We start from the raw sequence: 14615 nt of genomic DNA on the forward strand, positions 1-14615 counted from the left end.
GCCAGAAATCAAATTTCAAAAGAAAATCCTGGCAATGGGGGCAAATGGATTACTTCCTTACTAAGCCACTCCTGTTTTAGCAAACAGGACCTCCTTCACTTCTGCACATGCTTAAAGCAGTAGTAAAGTCTACTTTGTGAAGTTTATAATAAAGCTTACCTGTAGGTCGAATTAATATCTCCTACACATGCAACGTTTAGAAGATATTCACTCTTTTGACAGCCGGTGACCTCACAGGCACATGCGCTCTGAAGTACCGACATACCCGTGCCGTTCCTTCAGATCGCTGTGCTGTGGATGGGACTCGCACCTGCAAGTGCACCACTGGAGGGCTTTGTTCTAAGGTACGTTTTTTTTTTTCTTTGGCATGGCCGCGGTTTACTACTCCTTTAAAGTGTATGTAAACACCAACAATTACCTTCTCTTTATTGCTCGCTTTTGACACGGATACAGCCTGCTGTCCTCTATGGGCTGTCAGATTTAAATGGATCGCCAGTCTGTTTCCATCCAACTGTCATTCGATCCAATCCACCATCTGTCTGTTTTTAGGACAGAATCGGATCCGTTTCCGGGGGGGTGTCAATGGACAACGGACATTCGCCGCTCCATAGAGAGCAATGGGTGGTCCGATTGGGTCCACCTGAATAACTGACAGGCGGACCCGATCAGTCAGTCTGTGTAAAAGATAAAATCTTGGAAATGTGCATGTATTGCTGAGATGTTCTATGTATGTTTTTTTTTTTGCCTTGGCATACACATTAATCAACAGTACGAAGTACATAGCACATCTGTTTTTAATAAATATTGATTTCACAAATTTCACTACAGGAAAATAAACTGAAGCATTAGACCTGTTGCCTTTGCATTATTTCTAAAGGGTTGGGTGGATCAGAGCACTACAACAATGCCTGGAACATAGAAGTACGGAGCAGGTAGACAGGTAAGCTGTGCTTCCTGTATACATCTCAATGCTTAAAGAGACCCTGTCACCAATTTAAAAATAACTACAAATAAAGAATAAATCAAGAATTTTAAATGCTTACGTACAGCATTTTATCTTTCCATAATAATGTTTTATTCATTTGCAATTTGCCTTTGAACTCTCTAGGGATTTTGACCACTCCAGGAAGAGTCAATTCCCAAGCACAGTCCCCTTGCTCCTGCCACATCATAGGCCTCTTCTCTTCTGGGAGTGACTAATTATGGTCTGTCCTGGCCTAGCTCCTCAATCCCTCACCTCCCTACATGAACTTGTATGTTGCTGCCAGGGGAGCAGTGAGGAGAAATACTATAGAAAGAGTGAGAGCTCTGAATCTGCTGGGGCTGCTGACATTACATTCAAGGTACTGGCACCCAGCAGCAGTCTCAGGCCTTTTGGATGTCTACACAAAGGAAGCTTTTACAGAAAGAAAACATGCATAAAATATGTTAAATCCACATTTAATTTTACAGGAAGATTGTTAAAGAAGATAACTTAAAACTTTAAATATATGTCATGCCATCTCCAACGTTTTCAACCTGAAAGGTTCATTTTAATTTTCAACTTTGACGGAAGTGTACCAAGAAACACATTCTGTCATCTTTAGTTAATTAATAAATTAATCAGAAACGTATCAAGGTTGGCTTTTTGCTACAAATGAAATTATTCACTTGGAAGAATGAAATGAACCTTGTGTGCTTTTACAGCCAATACTATATAGAAACGTTGTCAGAAATAGATAAACCTTATGCTATTCAGCAAGTGAAAATGTACAGCCCTCAAATAACCAATAAACAGCAACAAATCACACGTAATAATACAAAAATAACATTAACAAAGCAATTACCTGGATTATAACACTGTAATTTCCTTTAGCGAATAAAGGAGGGTTGTCATTGACATCAGACACATCAATGTTAACGGTTGTCATGTTCTTTCTGGGTGGATTCCCATTATCCTCTGCTTGGACTGTCAAGGTATAACCAGATATCTGTAAAATAAAAAATAAAGTGTGATGACAGCCTGCAAAAAACAATGCAGCAACATACAGGAGAACAGACAGACTCTTGTTATACATTGAATAACAATGAAATTATCTTGCATGGAAAGCTCTTGTTCTGATGCGTCCCATATTGACAAGAAGGAAAGAAAAAGTATGACATGACTCACCTTCTCTCTGTCTAAAAGTTTATTCACTTTAACTTCCCCTCGTACAGGATCAATGATAAAGGTATTCCCCAGATTGCCATCTGTAATTGAGTAGTGGATGTGACTGTTCAAAGGTCCATCAGCATCATCTGCAACAACCTAGATGAAAGCAAATTGTCATGTGAAGCACATACTGGAAGACAAGCAAACACTTTTGAAATAATTCTTCCTCATGTCCCAGTTTTAACTTATTAGATGATCTCCCAGCAGGCTTATTTCAATGGTTTTACCGCTACCTTCATAAACTCAACCAACAGAACAAAAGAATGTGCCTGAAGGGACACAACATGATATCTTACACTATTGTTCTCCAAGTAGAAAGTACTACATGAATATAAGGAATCTTTAATTTTTCCTGTTAAACTAGAAGGTATGAGCTGAAGTAGTTATAATCTTTATGCAACTTACTTTTTTCTCATAGAGTGCTTTACATGAATGCTGTAAACATTTCTCTTTTTCCACTTCATTTTTATGCCTGCTCCCTGTTTCTACAAACAAGCAGGCCAACAAAGGGAAAAATGACATTACAGCACAGCCATTAAAGGAAACATGTACAGATATCAAAGAGTGCTGACACAATTTGGTTTAGCATTATAGTCAGATAACTAGCAATTTCAGAAGAAGAGGTCAACAATGGCGACCTTCATGTTTTCTCCCTACATGTTTCCATTAAGAAAGGAAAAGTTGCATATCTAAAAGGACTTAGCTTCTGTATAAACAGCCCAACATTAATACATAAAACCCACCAAGGTGTTCAAGTGTCTGTGACCAGGGGGGTGTAGCCATTAACCCAATGGTTTGCTGTACTGTGTGCTATAACTCGATAATCAAAATGTGTGGGATCTGGCACGAATTAATTTAATTGAAAAAGAACGGGCTCCTAAAGTGTATGTAAACTCTAATGATGCCCTGCCCAGTTCTCTCATTGGACTACAGAACACCCCCATGTTATGGATGCCACTATGCATCATTATGCAGTAGGATGTTCATCTGTTGCTGTTCCAATGGATGGACAAACACTGTTTTAATGGGTTATAAAAGACAATTTCTTAGGATTCTCTTGTCCGATATCACACTAAACATAGACCTCTTCATCTTCTTACAGAATTAGTAAGGTAATGCAAAATACCTTATGTAAAGGTCTACTAATTTTACTCTTAGATTTGCAATCAAAACATACACCAGCAGACCTAGCAACTTGAGTACAGACATTTTAATGATAATAATCCAAGATGAAAGAGCTTAGGGAAAGGAATTGGCAATATGGGTTTGCTGTGCATTTGGAAACAGTTCTGTGTGTTTCAAATATTCTCAGTGATGACAAACTGCAGGGATCTCAAGCCTTCCTACAATTGGACCGGGTACTCTACACCTAAGCATGCCCCAACCCCCTTGACTGGTTGATGCCCTGCACACAGGCAGGCTTTCAGAGTGGGCATCTAAGTTGGCTCAGTGCACTGCATCAGTGCCTGAACAAAAAGATCCCGTTTAGTTCCTGTGTGTTTTTGGTAGGAAGTCTGGGAAATCCTCAGCCTCTGCGAGCCTACGTCTACAGCTTTTGAAATCCTTAACTGCTTTCTAACATGGCTGACCAGTTGTGCTAAGGGTGGCGGAAGTGGAAGATGTACTAATTTGGTATTACATGAAGAATAATTTTCTGGTAGCCATGGTTGGTATGGGTTCTTGAACTTGTGTCAGTTTTAATCATTTATGTTTAACATCACTGCTCAGATAATTCTTTTTTCTCTCTACTGAATGCTGTCAGGCTTAAACTTGTAATTTTTAATTTCACTTGTCAAAATGATAATTCCACTTTTATGCAAATTAACAGCATATTAAAATTGATCAATCCAACTATAAATGTTCAAGTGCTTTGTCTCGCTGTCTTCAAACAGTACAGTGTGTTCACTAATGAAACATGATCATGGAGAAGTAAAAAAAAAAAAAAAATACTGTGACGAATTACTTTAAAAATGGAATCTTAAAGGGCAATTCCATGTACACTGATAAAACAATACAATTGAGACAAGTGCATAGAGGCTTTTTTTTAGCAGCCAGCAAGAAAGGTGGTTACTTCTGTAAATACCCAGTTGTTGCTGCGCTATATAAGGGCACAGCATCAGGAAGGTAATATTATTCTTCAGACCTGCTCATTTTGCACACTACAAGACACTACTATGCCTCCTATCCTACTCCCAGAATACTAGTGAATATGCCCTTAGTGTCACGTACCCTGAGCTCACTCTCTCCAACAAGACCAGCTGAATATCTACAACCCTTTAGCTTAAAGAATGGGTGTTTGTAGAAGCTTAGTGTAAATACAGGCTTCAGGTAATTACAAGGGCTGAAAAGAAGATTTCATGATTTCAGGAAAGGAAAACATAAGTGAAATAAATGCTAATCTAAAGGCCTCCCCCATGGTGAAAAATACTGTAATCTGGTAGCTGCAGTTAATACATACAATGATAGTATTTAGCATATGGATTTCTTTTTTATGTTGCATGACTGTATTTATTCTGTACATTTCAAGTAGGTAAAGCAGAGATTAGGGTTGGGGCAAACTATAACACTGCTAGGGGTGCTTATATCAATCACCTTTTTTATTGCCAGTAGTTAAAGGGCTACTGTCATGACATATTTTGGAGTATTGCAGAATCATATCATGGCCATGTTAATGTGAAGAAAAATATAAATAAAGGCATGTGAAGTAATAAAAAAAAAAAATTCATATACTATATACTCATTACATTTATTAACCCCATGCCGTTATCAGAATACAAATGTTTTTTCAACAGTTGGCTTTTCCTTGAACATAAGGTGTTTATATATGGATGGAATATGACAGCTAAATGGATTTCCTTGCATAGTGGACAAAAACTAGTTTTATAATTAAACAATAATAATAAAATGCTGTAATATAATGCCTGCAAATGTCTATCGGTTCGATAACTCCAAAAAACATCCCTTGATCCTGTCAAAATTCCAGATAGCTCACAAGTTCCTGAATACCTTGCAGTGTTGTCTCAAGCATTCACCTGTGTGAATTACAGAACACCTCACACCAAATAACAGTGATGAGGAGAGTAGGACACGCTTCCTGTCCTAGGGTGACAATGCTACTTATCTTTTTATACAGTATAGTGGGTGAACATTGCTAGTCTAGTACAGGAGGTGTTCCACCAGCAGGATAACCAGACCAAAACAAAACAATCCTAAAAAAATGTAATTTAGCCACCACATCTAAGGCCTGGTAAAATGCAATAAATACATTTTTGTTATTCAGTTTAGATACAAGTTACCCACTTAAGGACTGGAAGGATTTACCCCCTTAATGACCAGGCAATTTTTTGCAATATGGCACTGCATTACTTTAACTGACAATTGCATGGGCCTGCAACGCTTTACCCAAATAAAATTGATCTTTTTTTTTTCCATTTGATCACCTCTGCGGTTTTTATTGTTTGCACTATAAACGAAAAAGACCGACAATTTTGAAAAAAAGAAAACTATATTTTTTACTTTTTGTTATAATACATATCAAAAAAAAAAAAAAAAAAAAAAAAAGGTAAAAAATGAATTCATCAGTTTAGGCCAATATGTATTCTGCTACATATTTTTGGTAAAAAAAAAATTCCAATAAGCGGATATTGATTGGTTTGCACAAAAGTTATAGCATCTACAAAATAGGGGACAGATTTAGGTACTTTTTTTCTTCTTAATCATTGTTTTCACTAGTAATGGCGATGATCAGCGATTTTTAGTGGGACTGCGACATTGCGGCGGACAAATCTGACCCCAAGTGACACTTTTTGGGGACCAGTGACACCAATACAGTTATCAGTGCTAAAAAATACACTGATTACTGTATAAATGACACTGGCAGGGAAGGGGTTGAACCAGCGGCGATCAAAGGGTTAAGTGTGTCCTAGGGAGGAGCTTTCCAACTGTGTGGGGGACAGACTGACAGGGAGTACACAGAGATCGCTGTTCCTGAGTATTAGGAACAGACGATCTCTCTGTACTCCCCTGTCAGAACGGGGATCTGCCTTGTTTACATAGACAGATCCCCGTTCTGCCTCTCTGTGGAGTGATCACAGGTGGCCGGCGGACATCGTGCCACAGGCGCGCGCCCACAGCGTCTATTAAAGGAAACGACATACAGGTACGTCGTTTCACGCTATTGAGACGCCCTGCCACAGTATATCTGCGGCGGGCGGTCCTTAAGTGGTTAACGTCCTCCTGCACTTTCCAAAATTTTCTTTATTCTAAAGCTGGATTGCTTTTTATTGACCAGCGAGCGAATGTTTAAAATTAAAAAAATTAAAAAAAGGGTTCCCTGTCCATAAAAACAAGTTGGTTGGGTCCATGCGCTTATTGAATGAAAATTTTCCAACATTCATTAGATCGACTTCTCTTGAGCAGGAACAGCCATATTTGGATTGAAATTCAGCCGGTTCTTGCTTAAATGGACATTTTTCAATCCTTCTATGGACTGCGTAAGGTAGGAAGTCTTTAAAAGAATCAGTTTGCGTCTGCAGGCCATGTTGTTTTTTACTAGTAACAAATGTTCAAATGTGATAAGCTTGTCAAGCATGCGCCTGAATGGGGCAGTTAAAGAAACACACCATTGTAGAGAAGAGAAAGAAGAAGAACGGTGTTCATGGGGTTTGCAGAACCAGAAATCCTGTCTACAATTTACTAAAAACAAAAAAGTCTTGAAGCTGGAAAGGGAGGTTTTTTCTTTACAGGCAAAATGTGTAAAGTGGTAAAAACCTGCTCATATGGAAAATCATCAGTAAAGGAGGCAAAAGTATTATTGAAAATATAGTACATACAGAAATATAAATAAAGTGGCTGAGCTCAAATTACCATTAAGACGGGTTGTCCAGACACAGCGTCTTCACCGACCACAGCATTGTAAGTGCTTTGACTGAAAACTGGCGAGTTGTCATTGACATCTGTTACATTGATGGTGACTGTTGCAACATCACTCAGGGGTGGAGTGCCACCATCTATTGCTTCTACTGTTAAATAAAATTCTGCTGCGCTTTCGTGGTCCAGACTTTCAATTATAAAAAGAACTCCTGTTAAGAGAAATAAAATAAAATGTACATAGAAATTGAAAAATTGAGGGTTATTGGGCTTTGAATATAAAAACAGATTTAGATGTATGTATCTCTAAAAAAAATGCATGTTTCCTTAAAAATATGATACTGTTCTTTGGAAAGAACCGGGGCTTACAGAAGCATGGTATTCTAGAGAAAAGATTCTGAAAGGTGCTACAAAGTATTTTTTACAATTTGGGATAATGTTTATAACATTCCTTTACATTCACTAAAGAGGACATTTTAATGCTTACTGGTGCAGTTAACTGCATGTGAAACTGCAACTAAAAAGCATGATGAGCTCTGCGTCATTGTATGCAAAGTGGATTGTTCTTATCCCTGTATTTTATTGAAAGCTCTAAACCTGCATTTTACTAGTAGTCTTGCATTCATCTAATTGCACTGAACGTATTGCTTATTTCTTTTGTGCAGTGCAGCTGAAGGTTCATTGATGTCTTTACTTATTCATGTCTGGAACTTTGTCAATCAGAAAACGCCAAGCAGCTTCGAATGCTCTGGCATCTCGCCAGCTGTTCTTTAACAGCACTTGAGCGGGAGTTTGAGAGTGGCGACACCCATAGCTCGACACAACTTTCCAGTAAAGGAGTTTACAACTTTCTTGAGAATGTGGATAATCCTTTATGCGGGAAATTATATTTGTCTAGCTTACCACTGTAGAGGTTTAAGGGGTGTCTTTGACCTAAACTTGCCAACTGGAAAATATTACAGCTGCCTGGCTGGTAAAAATAGGACTCCATTCCAACAGTGTTTACAGGACAGAAACACTAACAAGATAAGACTAGACATACAGGAAACCATAATTTACGGTTCCTTAACACTAGTTAACACACACATTTTTTGTGTGCTAAAACATTGCATTAAAGGAGCCTACTGATTCTGATGCATGAAAAAATTCACCTGTAGCATTTTCAGCAACGCAGCACACCACTGTGAACCGAATGTTCATTGTGGTGCACTGTACTGCAGAGATGCTTTGATTGCAACTGTAGCATGTGTTTGGGTATCATTCTGAATATACCAAACTGCAATGCAATTGGTATTGTATTACTGCAACTCATAAATGTGAAAAAACAGCACCAACCTTTCAGGCTCCATTTAAAAGAGTTCCATTGTAGTGTTTTAATGCACACACATTAATGAGTGTTTTTTTTAAGGCAACCTATTCATTATGATTAGGTCACCATCACACTTCAAAAAATGAAATTACCTGTTACTGGGTTAATGCTGAATCTTCCTTGCTCATTGCCACTGATAATCTGATATGAAACTTCTGCATTCGCTTCAATATCCCTGCTTGTGGCATACACCTGGAGAACTTCTGTTCCAACTGTTACATCTTCTGATAAAGTAGCCCCGTACTCTCTGTGTTCAAAGACCGGTGGATTATCATTGATGTCCAAGACCGATATTAGCACACTGGTAACTGAGGACAGCTTCCGAGGTAATCCATGATCACTTGCTTTGACGGTAAGCGTATACACTGCTTGCATCTCCCGATCCAGAGGTTTCTCCAAAGTAATTATTCCTGATGACTCATCAATGGAGAACTGACCGTCTGCTGAGCTGACGAAAGAGTACTGCACCTTATGATTAAGTCCTATAATAAAAAACAAGAGAAACATCATAAAGTAACAGTATCTGGCATAATATATTATGCTGTATACATACGATGCATATATATATATATATATATATACATACATACACACACACACGTATATATATATATATATATATATATAGTATATGACATTTCTTGCTAGATAGCTATTTGTCACCTTTTACACAAAATGTACATATTGCAACTAAACTCACTCCTACAAAAACATACCCTTTTCTTTTGAAGAAATGTGAACCAAGCAAACATGTATACAGATCTGCTATGAGCATTCAGATTTCATGTTGCCAATATTGGCAAGAGACTGTGCAGAGGTTAAAGAAAACTGGTGCTCAGAGAACTATGGGAGCCTTTATTTTTTACCTTCTTGGTCTTATGCTGACTCTATAAGAGTATTACTAGTCAGCGAACCACAGGAGAGTAGTCTCCCACAGTAATACTGAGCCTAGGCAGTATGTCTAGTTGGAATACTGCAGTTTAAAAGGCATGGTAAACATTACTACCTGCACCTTGTGTTTTTCACTTACAGAAGATGTGCATTAATCATGTAGTTTCATGGTGTCATTTGTTACCATATAGTAGAGTAAATCTTCATATTCCCATGTCAGCAGTTTCAGTTTGTGTTGAAACATGAGGCATATGGAATGGCATTGCACAGGTTAATGCTTGACTTATGTCTGTGGTGTGAGACCTGACAATTTCTGTGAAGAAACTATATATTCCCTGATCCCTGGGTCTCTCAGTCTGTTGCTGGTGTAGGTGAGAACTACACAGTAATTGGATCTGACACAGGCATAAACAGGTACAGCATTCACAGATACACATTGAAGACACACTCATGCAGTGTTTCATCACATTAGCATGTCCACATTTGCGTTGCAACACAGAGGGGTGAGCGAGGCATGCTTTTGACACTACATGACCTGGAACAAAAAGCTGTCAGTCCCCTGGCACAAAGGGACCAGCAAGCTGAAGCAACATATAGACATAGGCAGGGCTTTTTTTCAGGGGGAACTTGGTGGAACTCAGTTCCACCACCTCTGGCTCAGACCCTTTGGTGCCTGCTCACCACAATCACTTGTAAACACAGAAGTCTGGTTTCTGTGTTTACAAGTGACAGCTGCACTCTGTGTGTAACCCCTATGAACTCTCCACTCTGTATGTAATGCAATCCTGATATTTAATGCCCCTTCAAGACCCTTCTACTGTTTGTGAAATATGACCACACCCACTATTTGATGTGATTTGGAGGGTGTGTGTGTGTGTGTGTGTGGGGGGGGGTGGGGGGTTGGGGGGTCGTGGTTGAGTTCCTGCACCTATTGTTTGAGAAAAAAGCCCTGGACATAGGGGAATTGATCAGTCATGACACTACAAACTGCCACCACAATATGTGAGCCCATCATCACAAAGTAAAAGAAACAAACAACACAGAGAAGCAACAAAAACATTTGAAAGCGTGCAATGCCTTTAACAAGCCAAAAATATATGCACACATTAGATGATTCACTTTGATTGAGGCTTTCCTCACAGAGCTGGGTAATTAATACCTGTATCAGCATCTATGGCCTGCACCCTTGTAATTGGAGTTTTGGGTTCAGTGTTCTCAAATACAGTTATACTGTAAGGATCTGCAGAGAACTCTGGAGCATTATCATTCACATCTTCTAAAGTCAGCTCCACATTGGATTCACAGAAGTTGCCGCCTCCATCTGTAGCTTTCACCAAGAGATGGTAGACTTCCTGGATCTCACGGTCAAGTGGTAATGATGTTTTCAGTTCACCTTGAAAAGTAAAAGAGAAAAATTCATTTTGAAACAGAATTTATAGTAGGTCTGCAACTTTTGAAAAAGGGATCAGGTTAGACTCAGATTCCAGAGCCTTAAAGTAAAACTGTGACTTTCTAATATGTGCTGTAGCAGTTCATTATAAGTGCATCTGCGCCTACAGTGTTCTCTTAGTCCCCCTACAAGGTCCCACAAATACCCATCAGTGAGGTCTACTTAATGCAGCTCCCTATGATGGAAACTTGTTTGTACTTTAATATGATTCCTCTGTTCTGAAGCTCCATGATAACATCAGTTATCACTTCAGCAGGAAGAAAACACTGCTCCTTAACATCATTTAAAGCCTACTCATGTAAGTTAAGGCATGAGGCCAACAATTCCAAATTTCCCATAGACACGAGACTGTAGTCAAATAGTAACCAAAACATCTAACGTCTGAAGGACTGTCTAAATAATTGTGTGTGCTTGAAATGGTCAACTGTGCTTATTTATGGACTAAAGCAGCCTATAGATGATTTGATTTTCTTTCCTTTTACCCGTGGTGGGCGCTGGAAGCCTTCCTGGGCAGCAGAACACAATGGTTACTGCTAGCACCTATAGCCGTCTGCGGTAATCACATGTAAAAAATCCGACAGGCTGGTTGTACCCAAGTTGATCAACTTGGGTATAAACAGTCTGCTCATAGATGGATTGAATCTCGGACAGTCCCTGTGGAACTGGCTGAATTTCGATCCATGTGTGGCCGTATGAAACAGCATTCCAGGTGCTACCTGTACCTCAAAGATACAATAACAACTGGTTGGGAAAATCCACCCCACATGATAAATTCTTTCCCTGAGATACCCTGATGGGGATATCAGCAGAAGCTACAGAATGTCCATATGAACATTTCCACAGTAATCATGCAGATCAGAGCAGAGGAGGGTGGCTATGCACATATAGTGGGACCATGAAGAACGAACTCTCTAACAGGATGTCAGATCAGAACAGCAAAAAAAAAAAAAATAGAATTTGGAGATATGGAGGAGACCAAGAGCAATACAAAGTATTTTTTTCGTTCAAATGTTAATTTATATTTACAGAAAATGTAAAGGTGAACACACACACACACCATACACCCTCTCCACCCCCTGGTCCCCAGTGTACTTACATCTGGGATTTATAAGCTGTCAGTGTTCAGGCAGTCAGTCCAGCAGGCCAGGGATTTGAAATCCCCACACTTCTCCCTCTTCTCTGTGCGGTACTTCTGGGACAGACCAGAGTGGTTCACTGTAGAGGAGCTGACCAATCAGAATTGCTCTGGTCTGTCCAGGAAGTGCTGCACAGAGAAGGAGAAGAGCAGTGATTTTAAATCGCCAGACCACTGGACCGGTTGTGTGAGCAAAGAAATCTTAGCAACCCCAGAGGTAAGTACAGTTGGGACCAGACAGTGGGGAGGGTGTACGGTGGTAGTCTACCTTCACATTTTTTCTGTTAGTGAACGCTTTAAGAGTACATACCTGAATATATATTTTTTAAACCAGTTTAGTGTCAATTTAAGATCAGATAACTTTCTGTAACTAATACATCTAAAACACGTCTATTATATTCTAGCTCTATAGACTCTGAACTATGGTGATAGCCACTACACTACGGACCCCGAGGAATAGTGGCCCCAGTGCCCTGGCTGAAAACAAAGCTTTCTTTGTTCATCTAATCAGAAGTGAAGCACTTATAGAGCCTGCACATTCTTTAGTTATGAATATGTCAGCAGCAGACAATGCACAGACAAAGCATGTTCTGCAAAAAAAAAAAAAAAAACAAGCACTTTCTATGGTATCGCAAGGTATTTCCAGGTCAGCTGGAAGTTACAATTCCTAATGTGTTCTGGTTCAGACACTTCTTTTTTCATTTACTACCTCATTTTAAGCCTCTTTACTTTAGCTCTTTAAAAGTTATGCAGCACAGTTTAGTGAAGGATGCTTTGCTTCATGATAATGGATGCATATACCACGGCTAATCAGTTTATTCCAGCTGAAGATGCCTCTCCTTAAATAATCATCATACTAGCAGGGGCTTTGTGCAGAGGGCCTTTATTAACAAGTCTACGGTAGAATGTCTGCAGAAAAATTTCATCCACTGAGATGTAGCGGAACATTAAAACTTTTAATGTGTTTGGATATTCCAATTTATACAGAATATGAGCAAAATACTACTGAGAATGTGGGCACTGAAACATGCATTGTACGAGTCGATTATGGGTTTTTTCACACATTTATTTACAAAGGTTTTTCTTCTGCCCTTTCAAACCATGTTTAGCTTTATAATGTGTATTAATAAAATGGTCTGCTGTATACATTTTGTAAAGTTTTTTGAGACAAAAGAGTAGATTTCAATGCTGGGATTACAGTGCTGGTATTTTTTGGCACATGAAAGGTTTTTTGTGATTACAGTGAAAGAAAAGGGATTAATTTTACATTGGCAAGGGGTTGTGTTAGGGTAGGGGTAAAAGGCAGGGTTAAAGTTTGGGAAACAACATGATCAAATATTGGGCAGCATTTCAATAGAAACCCTTGTATACGGCAGAAGCTGTCCGTTCGGGTGGCTTCCATTGAAAGGGCATGACTAAAAAGGTCTGCTGATCAGCACCCAATCAGTGCTCTCAGCCAATGGATCAGTGTTAGGGTTACAGAGAGGGTTAGTGTAGAGGTTAAAGACATTTTAGCATTAGAGTTACAGTGAGGGTTAGTGCTACTATAAATGGCCTTTGGGATTTTTGCAGTGGAAGCTCTTCACCAAAAACTACCAACACCAAGCTCCACATCCTAAAAGTTAATGTATTGTCTTTCCAATATTGTGAGGTCTTTCAAAATGTGTCTGACCACAATATGGTCTTTTTTTAAAGAATTTTCATTTTAAACATTTTGCTTTTTTTCTTCCCCCAGGGGACCAAAGGCATATCCCTCATGGATTCGGCCAAAACATTCAACGTCCAATGAGTGACCTGGGAAAAAGAGCTAATCCTACATCACATCTGTCAAACATAAGGCCAGCTGGCCAAATACAGCTCACCAGGCCATTTCATGTAGCCCTCGCACACAGGAGGAGAGGTGGATGTGGAATGTGGCATGTGGTCAGCCTGTGAAAGACAGCTGAACCCTGCACACTGTGCATAGCAATCCCCCAAACCCTGCACTCTGTATGTAGCACACTCCTCAACACTGCACTCTGTAAACAGCACACCCCTGAATTCTGCACTCTGTACGTAGTGCACCCCTAAACCCCGCTCTTGGTACGAAGCGTACCTCTGAAGTCTGCACCATGTACGTAGTGTACCCATAAATTCTGCACTCTGTACATAGCACATCCTTAAACTCTGCACATAATGCACTCCTGGTATTTATTGCCACTTTAAGATCCTCCCACTTTTAGTGCAATTTAGCCACACACCCCACGTTCAATGTGGTTCAGCAGGGGGGGGTTGAGTTCCTACACCTATTCTCTGAGAAAAAAGCCCAGCCGAAATTTATATAGGCTTACAGATACAACCGGCCCTTTGAGGACAACCAACATGCTGATGCGGTCCACAATGAAAAAGAGTTTGACACTCCTGTCCTACATCATGCTGACTGCCCACACATCTTCCATAGCATAAATCTTTTGAAGTTTTGAAGTTTATGTTGCATCACAGTAACCCAAGTTTACCCAAAACACATATTTTATGATTTATTTTGTTGTGTTTTGCAGTATCAGTCTCTTGGTGTTGGACTACTCCCAGGGGTATATAAAAAACATTTCCAGGGCTTTCTGTCCTGCAAATAATCATTCTGTGTAAATGGAGGGAACATTGAATGCTATTAGGCTAATTTTTCTCCAGGCTGAATGTTTTTCATTTAAAAAAAGAATGAACTTGGAAAAGG

At 39.4% G+C, this 14615-nt stretch overlaps 1 protein-coding gene across 7 annotated transcripts in view; it reads right to left on the minus strand.

Annotated features, from left to right (window-relative positions):
• FAT1 (FAT atypical cadherin 1) overlaps positions 1–14615 on the minus strand; it is a 382476-nt gene that overhangs the window by 69474 nt on the left and 298387 nt on the right. For all 7 annotated transcript variants that reach the window (XR_012236892.1, XM_073607779.1, XM_073607796.1 and 4 more), the window contains 5 exons: positions 10480–10713; positions 8522–8911; positions 7058–7272; positions 2150–2287; positions 1827–1970 (listed from right to left, as the gene is read on the minus strand). Coding sequence is in view for 6 of the 7 variants with exons in the window: in XM_073607779.1 (XP_073463880.1) it covers positions 1827–1970; positions 2150–2287; positions 7058–7272; positions 8522–8911; positions 10480–10713 (1121 nt within the window). In the remaining variant the exon portion in view is untranslated. The remainder of the gene's footprint in view (positions 1–1826; positions 1971–2149; positions 2288–7057; positions 7273–8521; positions 8912–10479; positions 10714–14615) is intronic.

Source organism: Aquarana catesbeiana, linkage group LG01, assembly GCF_042186555.1.
Source record: "Aquarana catesbeiana isolate 2022-GZ linkage group LG01, ASM4218655v1, whole genome shotgun sequence".
NCBI classification, from domain to species: domain Eukaryota; kingdom Metazoa; phylum Chordata; class Amphibia; order Anura; family Ranidae; genus Aquarana; species Aquarana catesbeiana.